Source organism: Pipra filicauda, unplaced genomic scaffold (assembly GCF_003945595.2).
Source record: "Pipra filicauda isolate LSUMZ 115617 unplaced genomic scaffold, ASM394559v2 scaffold447_size767260_pilon, whole genome shotgun sequence".
Lineage (NCBI taxonomy): Eukaryota > Metazoa > Chordata > Aves > Passeriformes > Pipridae > Pipra > Pipra filicauda.
Genome location: NW_024104584.1, coordinates 267,211 through 279,498, shown reverse-complemented (window position 1 = coordinate 279,498; position 12,288 = coordinate 267,211). Strand labels below are relative to the sequence as shown.

Here is a 12,288-nt window from a genome sequence, read left to right as displayed (position 1 = left end):
TTTGAGATGCAGTTGATTTGATGGTATATCGTGCTACTTAATGAAAACTTTGTGCTTAAAGTCAAATGAGCATAGTGCTATTTGCATTTTTGTATTGTTTTTTATATGGGATGGTAAGCATCAATAAGTATGGACAGTTCTTCATATTTCAGATGTTTTGTGGAAAAAAATTTTGCTCTGCTCCATAAGAGGATTTAAATTCCTCCCAAATTGCTTTCTGTGACCATAGCAATTTTATTAGGAGTTGAAAGCCTGGAGTATTACCAAACACATACAGTTTCAATATGCACTTCACAAGCCTTTGCACTGCAACTTAGCCCAGAGAAGGGTCCAGGACTTATCACTCTGTTCCTCCTGTTTCTCTCTTGATGTCTTTTCTTCTAATGAAGTATATAGGAATAAGCTTATTTAAAACCACTTTAAGCTACTTACCTTGTAGTCACCAAGTGTCACCAGAAATCAAAGCAATCACTCATCATATTAACTTCTTTGAAATGTGTTTTTTTCTCAGTACAGCAGGTTGTTTATATCCTGACTAGTCTTTTCTGTGTCAGTAATTGCACCTACCCTCTAATTTACATATAGACCATCTGTTTGCATGTTACATGAACGTTATGGAAAATATAAAGTTTAGTTTGCCCTTTTTTAACTTGTTTTAAACCAAAATCTACTTTTTGTTTTGTTTCAGGATTTTGCAGCTCTTACAGCATTACCTTATTTATCCACTGTTAGTCTAGTTCTTGCTCAATAGATCAAAGGGAAGCGGGGGAGTGGGCATGGTGTTATTTGGTCAAATGCTGTCAGAAGCCTTGATGGCTTCTTTGACATGACTGTCAGTATAGTGCAAGTGAACTTGTAAGAGAGGGAATAGGTAATATGTCACACAGTGTAAGTTCTGAGAGTTATAATTTGTACCCGAGTCTCAGTTCTCATGTTAATAACTTAGACATTTTCATGCAGAAGTCTCCCGAAGTGTACAAAAGCTATGTAAATTCATTCTTAAGGTATAAATCTCATTACCAAGAGATACAGTCCAGTCACACCAGTGTCTGTATTTCCCATTGGTGTCTCTGCAGTTCTCTTGTACCCCTTACCTGCATGAAAACTACTTGCATGAAATCTTTAACTCCATAATTATGGCAAAATCTGTGTGTATTTTTTGTCTTGGTGTCTGTAAACACTGATCAGATTATAGTGTACAGAACAAGGCTGGTAATTCAGATATAAGTCAAAGTAGTGGGGTGGTGGGAAAGGAGGGGAAACAACAGGCAGCCTGCCCTCAATAACTATTTAGTTGTGTGAATGGCAAATACTTTTTCTTGAGTATAGTCTTGGTTTAGTGTGTGGCAACTCACCTTAATGATGAAAGGACTTTGAACTCTGTCTGTGAACAACCTTGGAGTCCTTCTGAAATAGGCTTCTAAAAGAGATAAATTTTTATAAACAGGATTAGGTAAGTGTGTGCATTGCATGATACTTAGGAAATTTGAGTTATGCATGTTTGGTAGCCTCCTCCATGCATGTTTTAAAGTGACTTTTTTTTTTTTATTTAACCACATGTATTTCTTGTTTTTGTTTTTTGTTTTCCTCCCCCAACAGCTGGCTTACCCCTTGGTGTTCTAAACTTGGCCAAAATAAAACCGTATCAGAGAGGCTTTTTCTGTAATGATGACAGCATCAAGTATCCGTTCCATGACAGTACCATCACATCCACTGTCCTCTACACAGTGGGGTTCACCCTGCCCATTTTCTCTGTAAGTAGCTAATATATAGGGAGCTTTGGTGATGGGAGTAAAATGTATGCCTTCCTAGAGCTCAGTACTGTAACTTTGCTTTGAAGACAGTCTATATAGGCAAAATCCCATGTATGTATAGTCATATGCATGTGAAAGGTGCTATTGCTTTGTTTGCACAGAAAATCTGGAACTAATCTCTAACTGCTAGAGTTGCTAATTTTATTTGTTTTAGGAGCAGAAAAAATGTATTAGTCTAGGCTTTGATCATTGGAGAGTAAAATGGCTTCCAAAATGTTATGGTATAAACACATCTCTCACTCAGAATGGGTTAGTCTGTTAACTTGAACACCTGTAATATTAAAACTTAGTACTATGCTGTAGTGCACATACCTATAAATAGTGACTGTTGCCTCCATATACTTTCTACGGATATAAATCTAATTTTGACTCAGTGGGTTTTATTAGGTTTAAAAGTAATGTGATGACTCTTTAAACCCTTCAAAATGGGATACAGAGACTGAAAATCTAACTGCTTGTAGAAAAGAGGCTCAGTGTTTTCAAGACCACATGATTTTGACAAAGAACAATTTTATTCTTCTCTAGGTTTTTCTAATAATATTTGAAGCCTGCTTGTATCCCAGTTTTTAGTAAGGTTTTGATATGACTTAGAGAACCAAAATTTAACTGTGCAGAACCTGAAAGTACATCTTGTTTCTGCTTGTGGTGGTTGACCAAGACATATGAAAGATGATGATAATGTTTCATCTGATAAATGTATAAGCTAAATTGATTAGTAAGAACTATATGAAGTGGTTTAAGGATGGAAGCAGTCATTTAAAACAAGTAAACAGATACCTGCAGAACCTCTACATGCACTACTCTAGTTTTCCCTTAAATCCTTATTCATTAAAGCTTGCATTAGGCCTGTGCAGTAAATTGAAGGTTGACACAACAACACTAGTATATTTTCACTATTAAAGAAAGTAGTCTGAAGTTTGTCATTTTGACAAGTATATACATCCTCAACATACCTTTGGGAAAATTTCCAGTGGGTTTCCTTTGTACTTTAATTGATAAGTGTACTGGTGAACTAACAATTGTACCTCTGTGCACTTTTGGGCTTTTAAAGAGGTGTTCCAGTTGCAGTTTGATAATCTATTGAGTTGCTTGATATCTTATCTTCCATTTCAAGAAGTTGTTAATGTAATATAAAGTCAATTAAGAGTGGTTTTTTTTTTCTGGCTCTAAAGCAGTGGAGAAACATCTGACTTAGAGCTAATTCACTTAAATCTCAATATTTAAAGAGTAGTATGGACTATAATTTTAGATTACCTTTGTAGTTACAACTTAGAATTAGATGTGTCAGTGATTGCAGTCTATTCTGATATTTTTCTGCTATGATACTTTTGTAGGGGTCACGCAGTGAATTTTCATTGCCTGGGTTTGTGCTGGGGCCTGGAGTATATAATTGGAACAATCACTTCTAGTCTCCATGCTGAGAGATTTAAGAAAAAATTCTAAAGCACTTTTAGTTCTGTTACAATACAGCCTAGCCAGATCATTTGCTTTTCAGTCTGAACATTTTACAAAACTTAAAGCAATTGCTCTCTGTAGTTAACATTCTAACCTGGCTTTCTAATCTGCATTTTAAATTTAGAGAGCTCTTTAGTCTCATGCAAGAGGTGAAAAATCTTCCATGGCTACTGGAGACTAAGGACTAGGGTAAGGTGTGGAGCTAGAGAGAATGACATTTGGGATATTACAACTTCCTGAGTTGAAAGTAGGTTCCTGTTCAATGGTTTCTGTCTCCAAGCTTGCCTTTATTCAAAGTGGAAGGGAAAGTTGATCAGTCTGGGAATCTGACATTCAGACTTGTTTTTTGTTTTGGTATGACTCATTCAAGACTTGAGACCTTTTTCCCAGGCAGTTTAAGTTTTTGGAAGTAGTGTGTTCCAGACTCAATATCCTCACCAGGGACACAGCTCACTCATGAAAGATTATTGGGCAACAACACTGATTATCCTACATCCAGTAAAAAAAGTTGTCCTGACATGAGACTTATGAAAGGAACAGAATTCTCAATGAAGGAACTGGTAAAAGATGGTAAAAATTTGGTCTGATACTATGTAAAACGTCTGTCAATTGCACTTTTGTGCAAACTTTTTTCCCCTCAAACATGATACTTGTTCCTAAGTAGTTGGACTTAACACCTCTCTTACAATCTGTCACATTGTGAGAGAGAAAAAGTTGTGGTAGAAATCTAGGGGAAGCAAAAAGAATCATCTGCAATGTGGAAAAAATAGTTAATTGAGTAGTACAGTGATTACAGCCTTAGCATTTAATAATGTACAGGTATTGCTGTTTGCTTATTTAGACCTTAGTCCCTAAAACCTAATGAAATATAAGCTGAAATGCTCAAAGTATTTTTATGCACATGCCCCTTGCTGCTCTATCACCTTGCTTGTCTTAAAAGTTTAGTAGGAAGTGGCCTGAACATCTTGCTATATAATAATAATAAAAGATCTTGTTTGGTTAAGTTGTTAGGGTAGGCCACAGTGGTATATAAAATAACTTCAAAGGAGAAAAAACCCCAAAACCAGACAAACAAAAAAAACTCCAACACACCAAAGCCTGCATAGATATTTTATTATTAAGCCTCTCTCTGTGCATAAAAGAAACTTGGCTATGTGAACATGGATTTGTTTAGGTGACATTTTATGGAGATTTACAAGATGTGTTAGAAACTCTTGGGAATCTTAAAAAAAATTAAAAATTAAAATAATATTCTTAGAGATCATAATTCTGTTTATGGCTCTGAACCCTTCCTGATACCATTGCCACCTTTTATCAGGAAATAAAGTGTCTGGGAAAGAAATTCATGTTTATTCTCTTCCAAGTGCCACTTCATAGTATGTTGCATCTCAGTTTTCCAAATTGTTCTATTTTGATGGGAAGCACAATTTTTGTATTAGAATTTTCTGAGATTTAGGATCAAACAAGCCTTGGTAGTGCTCTGGAAAAATGAATCTGTCTAGATGGCTAGGCCAGTGTCCAGAGCAGCACTTATCCATGATATCTGACACTTAAGTAATGCAGGAAGAGCTTTCTGATACTTCTACCTTCCCAAGCCTTCATAGAGATGTTTAGAAAGTAAGTCTGTATAATTTAAAGGTCATGACCATAGTCATGGTCAGTGTCCATAGATTGCAACTCTGGGAATATTTTCAAAGGTACTTGGTCTGGCATTTTTGGTTTTTAGCTGTCTGCATGAGACCAGCTTTTTCAAGTATAATTGACAAATTAATGTCAATCTTTCTCTTTCGGTGAGGTCCAGCCATGCCTATTTGTAGATGTCCTATTCAGTTGATCTTTTCTGGTGACTTCACCTCCAAGTTGATTTTTCTCTTCCTCCAGTCATCTTGTTTCTTCGAACTGCTACCTTCAGTGACACTCATGCAGCTTCCCTTAGATTTGAGTAGGTGAGAGTAGGGGAGGGAGAAGCACAGAGCAAGGGAAACCTCTGAAACAACTTTTTCGCCAGAGGAGCAGAACAACAGAGCAACTTGAGAGATACGGAGTTTCATCTGCTCCCTGTACTAAGTTCTGAAAAAGGTTTCTGTAGTTCCCTGCCAAAACTTTGCCTGGCAGCTCAGTTTAGGAGCTGAATGTTCATAACCCACTGGTGGGTTTCTATTATATGATGGACTGATGTGTGAGAGGACAAGAGTTCAGCTCTTCTAACTCAGCCAAAGTAGTACATTGAGTTCCTGGGAAACTAAGTAGTTTGCCACAACTTGCTGCTACCAAAACAGGTAATGCAAATGCTGATGTTCCTGACAGGGGAAGTGTTTGTTAGTAAACGGTATTTTGATTAAGTCACTTCTCTGGGATGACCTCTGCTGTTTGAGATTTGTTTAAGAGAGAAGAACATGATGAGCCTGTAGGACTTAATTTCTCCACCTTCAACACATCCAAAAGATATCTAGGTAGTCAGGTCACATTGATTTCTAACTAGTTTAAACAAAACAAACAAACAAAAGGCAAAACCAAAACATTCCTAAGTTTGGTTTGGCAAAAACTAATGTCTTAAGTATCTTGATGCCTTCTCAAAGGGCACCTACATAGCTTTGTTCCTGTGCCAGCTTTAACCTATTAGACATTAGGCTTAATGTTTCTGGCAATGTCTCCTTATACCAATGTTCTGACCAAAACTTTCTGCTCCTACAGATTAGCACAGTCATAGTTTGGAGGCAATTTCCTGATTTCTTTTCTGGCAAAAGAAACGAATCTTTTATGCTCTGCTTGTGAAAGGGATTAATTTTGCAGGGAAACTTTGATTGACAGCACCTAGTTGATTAACCAAAATTAGCACTTACTGGGCTAATTTGTCTTCAGGGACAAGTGTAGTTACTGCTGTGGTAGAGACTAATAAATCAGGGGACTAATTTATTGAAGACTGTTTGGTACATGTACTCTTCATTTTTTCAGCAGTGTCAAAGCTTTATGTCCCCCTCTGATAGTTTTGCAACTAGTTGAAATTAAACCTGCTGTTTTATACGAGAGTGGATTTCAACTTAACTTTTAGGTTTCAGGTTGCTTATAAGTAATTTTTTATGCTCTGCCTCTTACCTGGTAAACCTTTAGAAAAAGATAGTGTGTTATCTTCATTGTTTTTCGGTGTATTTATGACATTGAAGAGCTTTTTGGGCAACGTTCTTGAACTTCATAATCTGTCAGAAACATACCCCCTGTTTCTTGGTGTCAGTCACATCTATTCTCATCCTAATCCCTTTGATACATTAGGAAGATAGAGTACTCAGGCTAAAGGCAGCATTTTTAAAGAAAATCTCATTAATTAGATCTGTATATTCAAGTTATTACTTCACCAAAATCTTAGGAAACTAAACAGTCATGGGATTAGATAAGGAATCTTTAAATGTATACATAATTCATTGGACTCTGAGAAGTGGACAGTAGGAATTAGTACTCCTTGACCTTTGTAAGGGAGGAAGGTGTCAAGTAGAGCTCTCCAGGAGTCTGCCCTGTTCTGTATAGTCATAAACGCCCTGGAGGAGAGTATGTGCGGTGAGGCAGCAGTAGGGAACTCAGAGCAATAGACAGAAAAGATGGCAGTAACATAGCTGGTGAAATATGGGGTAGGTGTCAAGGGATATCCTTCCTGAGGAGATTGGAAAGGACAACTTGAGGAACGTGTATAATCTGATGTTCTCTCTTTAGAGTGATAATGGTCAACTTTTAGGTCTGTGGAACGATCAACTTTGTGCCCAGTAACAGTGAAGAAACCTAATCAAGATTGGAAATTTGGAAAGAAATAGACCTGTGTTATACGAGATATTTATGGAAAAAACTCTAACATAATCAGTCAGAAATCACTCCACTTTGTGAGGAAATCTAATCCATTATGCTGTATGAGTCAGACTTTTGGGCAAGTGTATTATAATTGCTTAAAATACTTAGTCTTACCAGTCGAGCTACTTGTGTTTCTACCTCTTATATTCTGATTGAAACATTTCAGAAGCCTATGTTTCTTCCTATATCTTTATTACCAGCTGTGTTTGTAATTCCTTGGTTCTTGGTTGCTTGTTGGATTAGTATTGCTCTTTTTTTTCTGATATCAGCCTATGCAATTGGCTGATTTACAGCCCTTGGATTCTGCTGAACTATGCAAAACCAAACTCTTCTCGTTTTTGAGATGAAGACTGTACCCTAGCAGTCCTTTTCTGTCTGTGTTTAGGATAGATGAATTGAAATCAAATGTGTTTGCCAATTCTGATTGAGTATGGTTTCAGAAGAAATTTTTATCAGCTGGTTAAAAGTGTTTAATGCCTTTGGAACAACTTGTCTGATGGTCACACATTGATGTACAAAAGCTGCAGGAAGCAGATATTATTTTCCCCCTGCTATTTTGAACTGACAAGCTCCCAGCTCAACAGACTTGTTAAATATCCAAGTGCATGACTCTCAACTTATTACTGCACAAATCCCCACCTGTGCTCTTGCTTCAGTCTTTGAGTTGTTTTGCTGGCAGAACTGGCTGCCCTTGATCTTCTACTATATCAAAGAATTGCCAGCTCTGTCAGCAGTACATCTGCTAGTTATTCATTAAGGATGCATATGCACTGCATAACACTGCCTTGTTGGCTTTATCCTTGAGATTACCCTACTGGTAACCTCTTCCCAACCTTATAATTTCTCTTCACATACGTGTTGCCATTTTCCCTTTAGGCAATTTCTTCACTGTGTTACAATTAACTTAGAAGATGAAGTGTACATCAGGGATACTTTTTGGTGTTGTCATATGGGAAGTATTCAGTAGAGAGCCTTTACTGCTCCTTTTGCTCCACTTACTATGTAAAAGGAATACTTAAGCTCCTCAATTTCTTCAGCTTTCAGGTAAAACTGACCCCAACTAATTTTTACTAATTCTCTATTTTAATGTGCCGAACTCTGCCTTGGAAATTGGAGCTTGTTTAGGAGCAAAATGGATATTTGTAGAAGCTTTCTTTTAACGTACTGTGACAATGTGACCGTGACACACAGACAGGATTTCTTTTCACAGTGAACTGGTGTTGAATCCTTGCTACTTTTTCCTGAGAAACTACTTTAGATGGTTTTTTTGGATAAATCTTCTGTCAAAGTGCGCTGCCCCCTTGTATTACTGTTAAAATTTCTTCCTCAGTTGTATCTGTGAAATTAGAAATTGACATTAGTGATAGTTGTACCATTATGAAGACAAGTATCATTTGATATCTTCAGTTATACCCAGTCTTCCTGTACCAGGAACTTTCATGCTTAGGAAATTGCTATTGTAATGTGAAAACTTATTCTTGTCTTCTGAAATCATGATATTTGTCAGGGTGAAAAAGTAACATGTCTATCACAACTATAGGGAAACCATACTATTGTACTTGCTATAGTGAGAGGCTTTGCCTCTATCAGTTAGGTCAGTTCATCTGCTTTTTTATCCTGCTTGTACTAATGAAAAAGCCAAACTATTTTTCTTGCCTCTTTATTGTCTTAAAGCGAGAGAGACTTTCATTGCAGTAAGTATTTAAGCTATATATTTGACATAATTTTGATTTCAGAAATTAAAACACCTTGAAATCCCACAAAACCAGATTTTGCTAATCCATTTAGAACAGAACAAAATAATAAGTACTGTGGAAAGTTTCTCTTAATGGTTTCACTTGCCAGAAACAGTTGCTGCCCCTCTGGTTTGACTTCTACTTTTCTCCTCCCTCCTTCCAGCTACTAATAGTGAAGCCAATCCACAGGTGTTTAAAAGTAGTAAATTAAACCAGCTATATGGAGCCTGTTCTGAAGGATTAGATATTGACATTGGAAAGTATTTTAACCAAAAAGACATCAAAAGGCTTTTCAGGCTTATGATTGCCTTGGGTTGAGCAAAAGGTAAATTACAAATGTTGTAGTTCTGTGACTTCAGTTTAGTTTAACAGTGTAAAGTTAATCTGATCAGTTTTATTGTAATCTGTATTTTAGAACTTTAAACTTTTCTCTCAAGCTTTCATGGAGCATGTCTCCTTTCAGCACTGAAATGTACTTAGAACAGCAGTAAGACAAATGACTGGTGGAATTACTTCTTAAATCTATTCTGCACTTGGAGGAAACTGAAGAAACATTTCTTGACATTCACTATATAAGCTTTTTTAGCTTTTTTTTTAACTTACATAAGCTGGTTTTAACTTTTTTTCAGTGCATAGCTCTTCCAATTAATGATTGCTTAATGGTAACTTAATGGTTACTAGATACCTAATACTTTAAGACTCAGAGTAAAGGAGATGTAAAGAAATTATGAAAGAGAAGACATTTTAATAACTTGATTTTAGCTGGTTCATACTTGCTTACAAAGCAAAACAAAAACAAACCTTGAGTTGTTTGCTATTTTGTTTGCATGATCTGGATACAGGAAGATGATGTGAGCAATTACAGGCTAATTACATCATAATCTCTATATTGCTGAAGAATGAACATGCACACACACATCAAACAGCTTCATTTTGCATGGCAAAGCACACAGCACTCCACAAGGGACTTCATTCCCATGATCCATGTACCACTGCTTTCCATTTCTGATTTAGCAGCTGGCAATTACATTTAAAAAAGCTTCCCCCTCTCTCCCCAGCCGTGTGAATAACCCCATCGCTCTGAAAATTTTCAGTCTTTCATCTTGAGAAGCTGAAATATTTAGGAGTGGGTAAGAGGAAATGAGGAGTAAGCCACCATGACTCCATTATTCACAGAGCAGGTCTTTAAAAAGGATGATGCAGAGCTAGTGATATGATGTCAGTGATGCTACCTAATTGTAATCACAAGTATTTGTGGCAGTGTGCTGAAGCTGTGATAAGTGGGTTTTTTTTAGGGTGAACTAATTTTGGGAACAACTGCTTTATGATGATAATCCAAACTAACTACTCTAAAGAAGTAAACATAGTAAAGAAACTATCATCTGTGTATGCCTAATTCTCTAGTTTTGGAGATCTAAAGAATACACTTTTCTCAAATAACACAGTCTTGAATCTTAATGTCAGTATGAATCTTGATGTCCAGGGCAAAGGATGAAGTTTTCATTCCATACCTATCTTACAGAATAAATGGTGTTGGAAACACCATGACATTATGTTGATAAGTCACCCTCCCTCATGATGGCTGCACGTGTTTCTGCCTCCTCCCTTACTCAAGTCAGCTAAATACTAAACAACTGATGATATATCACGACATTTGTCACAATACCAACATAAGGGAAGGGCAGAAATGAAGTCTGGGCTGCAGCGTTTTTCAAAACCCTGCTATTCTTCCTATTAAAAGAGGGATTTTTTTGCTGGTAGGAAAGGCTCTGTTTTTGCACTGTACTGCAGAGTCCTGCTCAAGGGCCCTGTGCTGGCTGATGTCTGAATAGTGCAGTGTTTTGATGAGTCTCTGGCTTGGCTCTTAGCTCATACTGCTGTCTTTCTGCTGTGTTAATGCACTTGGATGGCTTCCAGAGCTAGGTCAGTTGTAAGTCCTGCTGGCATGGAACTGGAAACAACCCTTCTTGACAATGACAGTGGCTTTTTTCTGCCACTTTGAGGGGAGGTTTTGCATACTATTGGTTTTATGACTGTAACAGTACAGAAGGTACATGATTCTTTATGACAGGCTAGCTGGAATTCATGGGCCCGTATGGTAAGCCTGTAGCCGCTAGGTTGTGGAATAAAGCTGTGTGATTCATCAGAGTTCAGTTCAACGGAATTTTCACTTACGAACCATTAGTTTGTTATTTGTTCTTCTGTACCTGTTTTTGAACTGAAGGATTCATTTAAACATTTGATGGCGTGAAGAACAAAACTGATAGCAAATCATTGGTGAAGCCACAGTGAGTATCGCAGGTTATGGTCCCAGGAGTCAGGCTTAGTTTGGAGGACCTCAAGGGTGAAAACAAAGGGTGAAGAGAGTTGAAAAGGATCCTAGGTCTCTTCCCTAACGGTTCTCTTGCTGCTTGTTTTTTTAATTCTTTCTTTTTTTGTGTGTTCTTTGCATCTTTACTTTTGTAAGTAGTAAGTGTACACACTTGTTGGGGCTAGCTGTGTATGTGGAGAGGAAGAGGTAGGCTATGCCTTGGCACAGGGGTCCTGTTGAGAGAACTGAGAATACAGCAACATCTTTCACTGGCATGAAGGAAGGGTGGAGGCTGTTTTTATCTTCCTGATCCCTTATTGGTAGATAGGGATGTCTCCCCCAAATAATTTTGGTTGTCTAACTCTAAAGTGGTATGCATTTTATGTGCAGCAGTGCTGAATTCTGAGCACAGAATCAGGGGCTTTTATGACACTGGGCTGTACATTGCTAAGCTAAAGAAGATTATTTATTGTTTTGTTGAACATTCTTGGTAGTCACCCACTTCTTTTTTCCATACAACTATTTCTTTCTGAGACTATTCATCTCTGTACACAGATTGTGCAAATGTTGTGTGTGTTTCAGAGATGGAGGAACAGGACTTAGAAATGTGATTCTATTAGTTTGTGGTGATTCATATCTTATTTTGAGCTTTCCAGAAAAAAAACTTTGCCATTCAAATATTTTGGTTCATGGTATGGGTATCTTGATGTGCAATAGCATACATGTCTTAATGTTGTGTCCTGTTGATATTAGATTGAGCCAAAGGCATCCTCTTTGGAAGAGAGGGGAATAAAATCCCCATGCCCTGAGGCCATAGGGCTTGTGCAGTGATGTTTTCTAGGGAGCTGTCCAGTGTGTGTGGAAGTGAGGGGATCGCATGCCTCTGTAATCTCCTTTTTTCCATATTCCCAAAAACTCCCTCTGCACTTGCACTCCCTGAGAAGCACCTCTTTTCTGCTTTCATGAAATTTAATTTATGCTCTTCTGGCTTGTAAAGCTGTCCAGAGAAGGTATACAGGGGCAACTGTTGCTCACTGGAATATAAAGAAATATTCAATAACTGTGACAGTAGCAGCAGATTGAGCAATTTGGTGGTTGTCACTGAGCTGTTTACTCAGGCACAGTTTCGACCTGC

The 12,288-nt window shown here is 37.5% G+C and overlaps 1 protein-coding gene across 3 annotated transcripts in view; it reads left to right on the top strand.

The window, feature by feature from the left end:
• The window catches only part of PLPP1 (phospholipid phosphatase 1), a 57,710-nt gene that overhangs the window by 15,133 nt on the left and 30,289 nt on the right, over positions 1-12,288 (top strand). For 2 of the 3 annotated variants that reach the window (XR_003539840.2, XM_039385883.1), the window contains exon 2: positions 1,600-1,754. The exons of the other annotated variant lie outside the window; for it this stretch is intronic. Coding sequence is in view for 1 of the 2 variants with exons in the window: in XM_039385883.1 (XP_039241817.1) it covers positions 1,600-1,754 (155 nt within the window). In the remaining variant the exon portion in view is untranslated. The remainder of the gene's footprint in view (positions 1-1,599; positions 1,755-12,288) is intronic. 3 annotated transcript variants of the gene reach the window in all.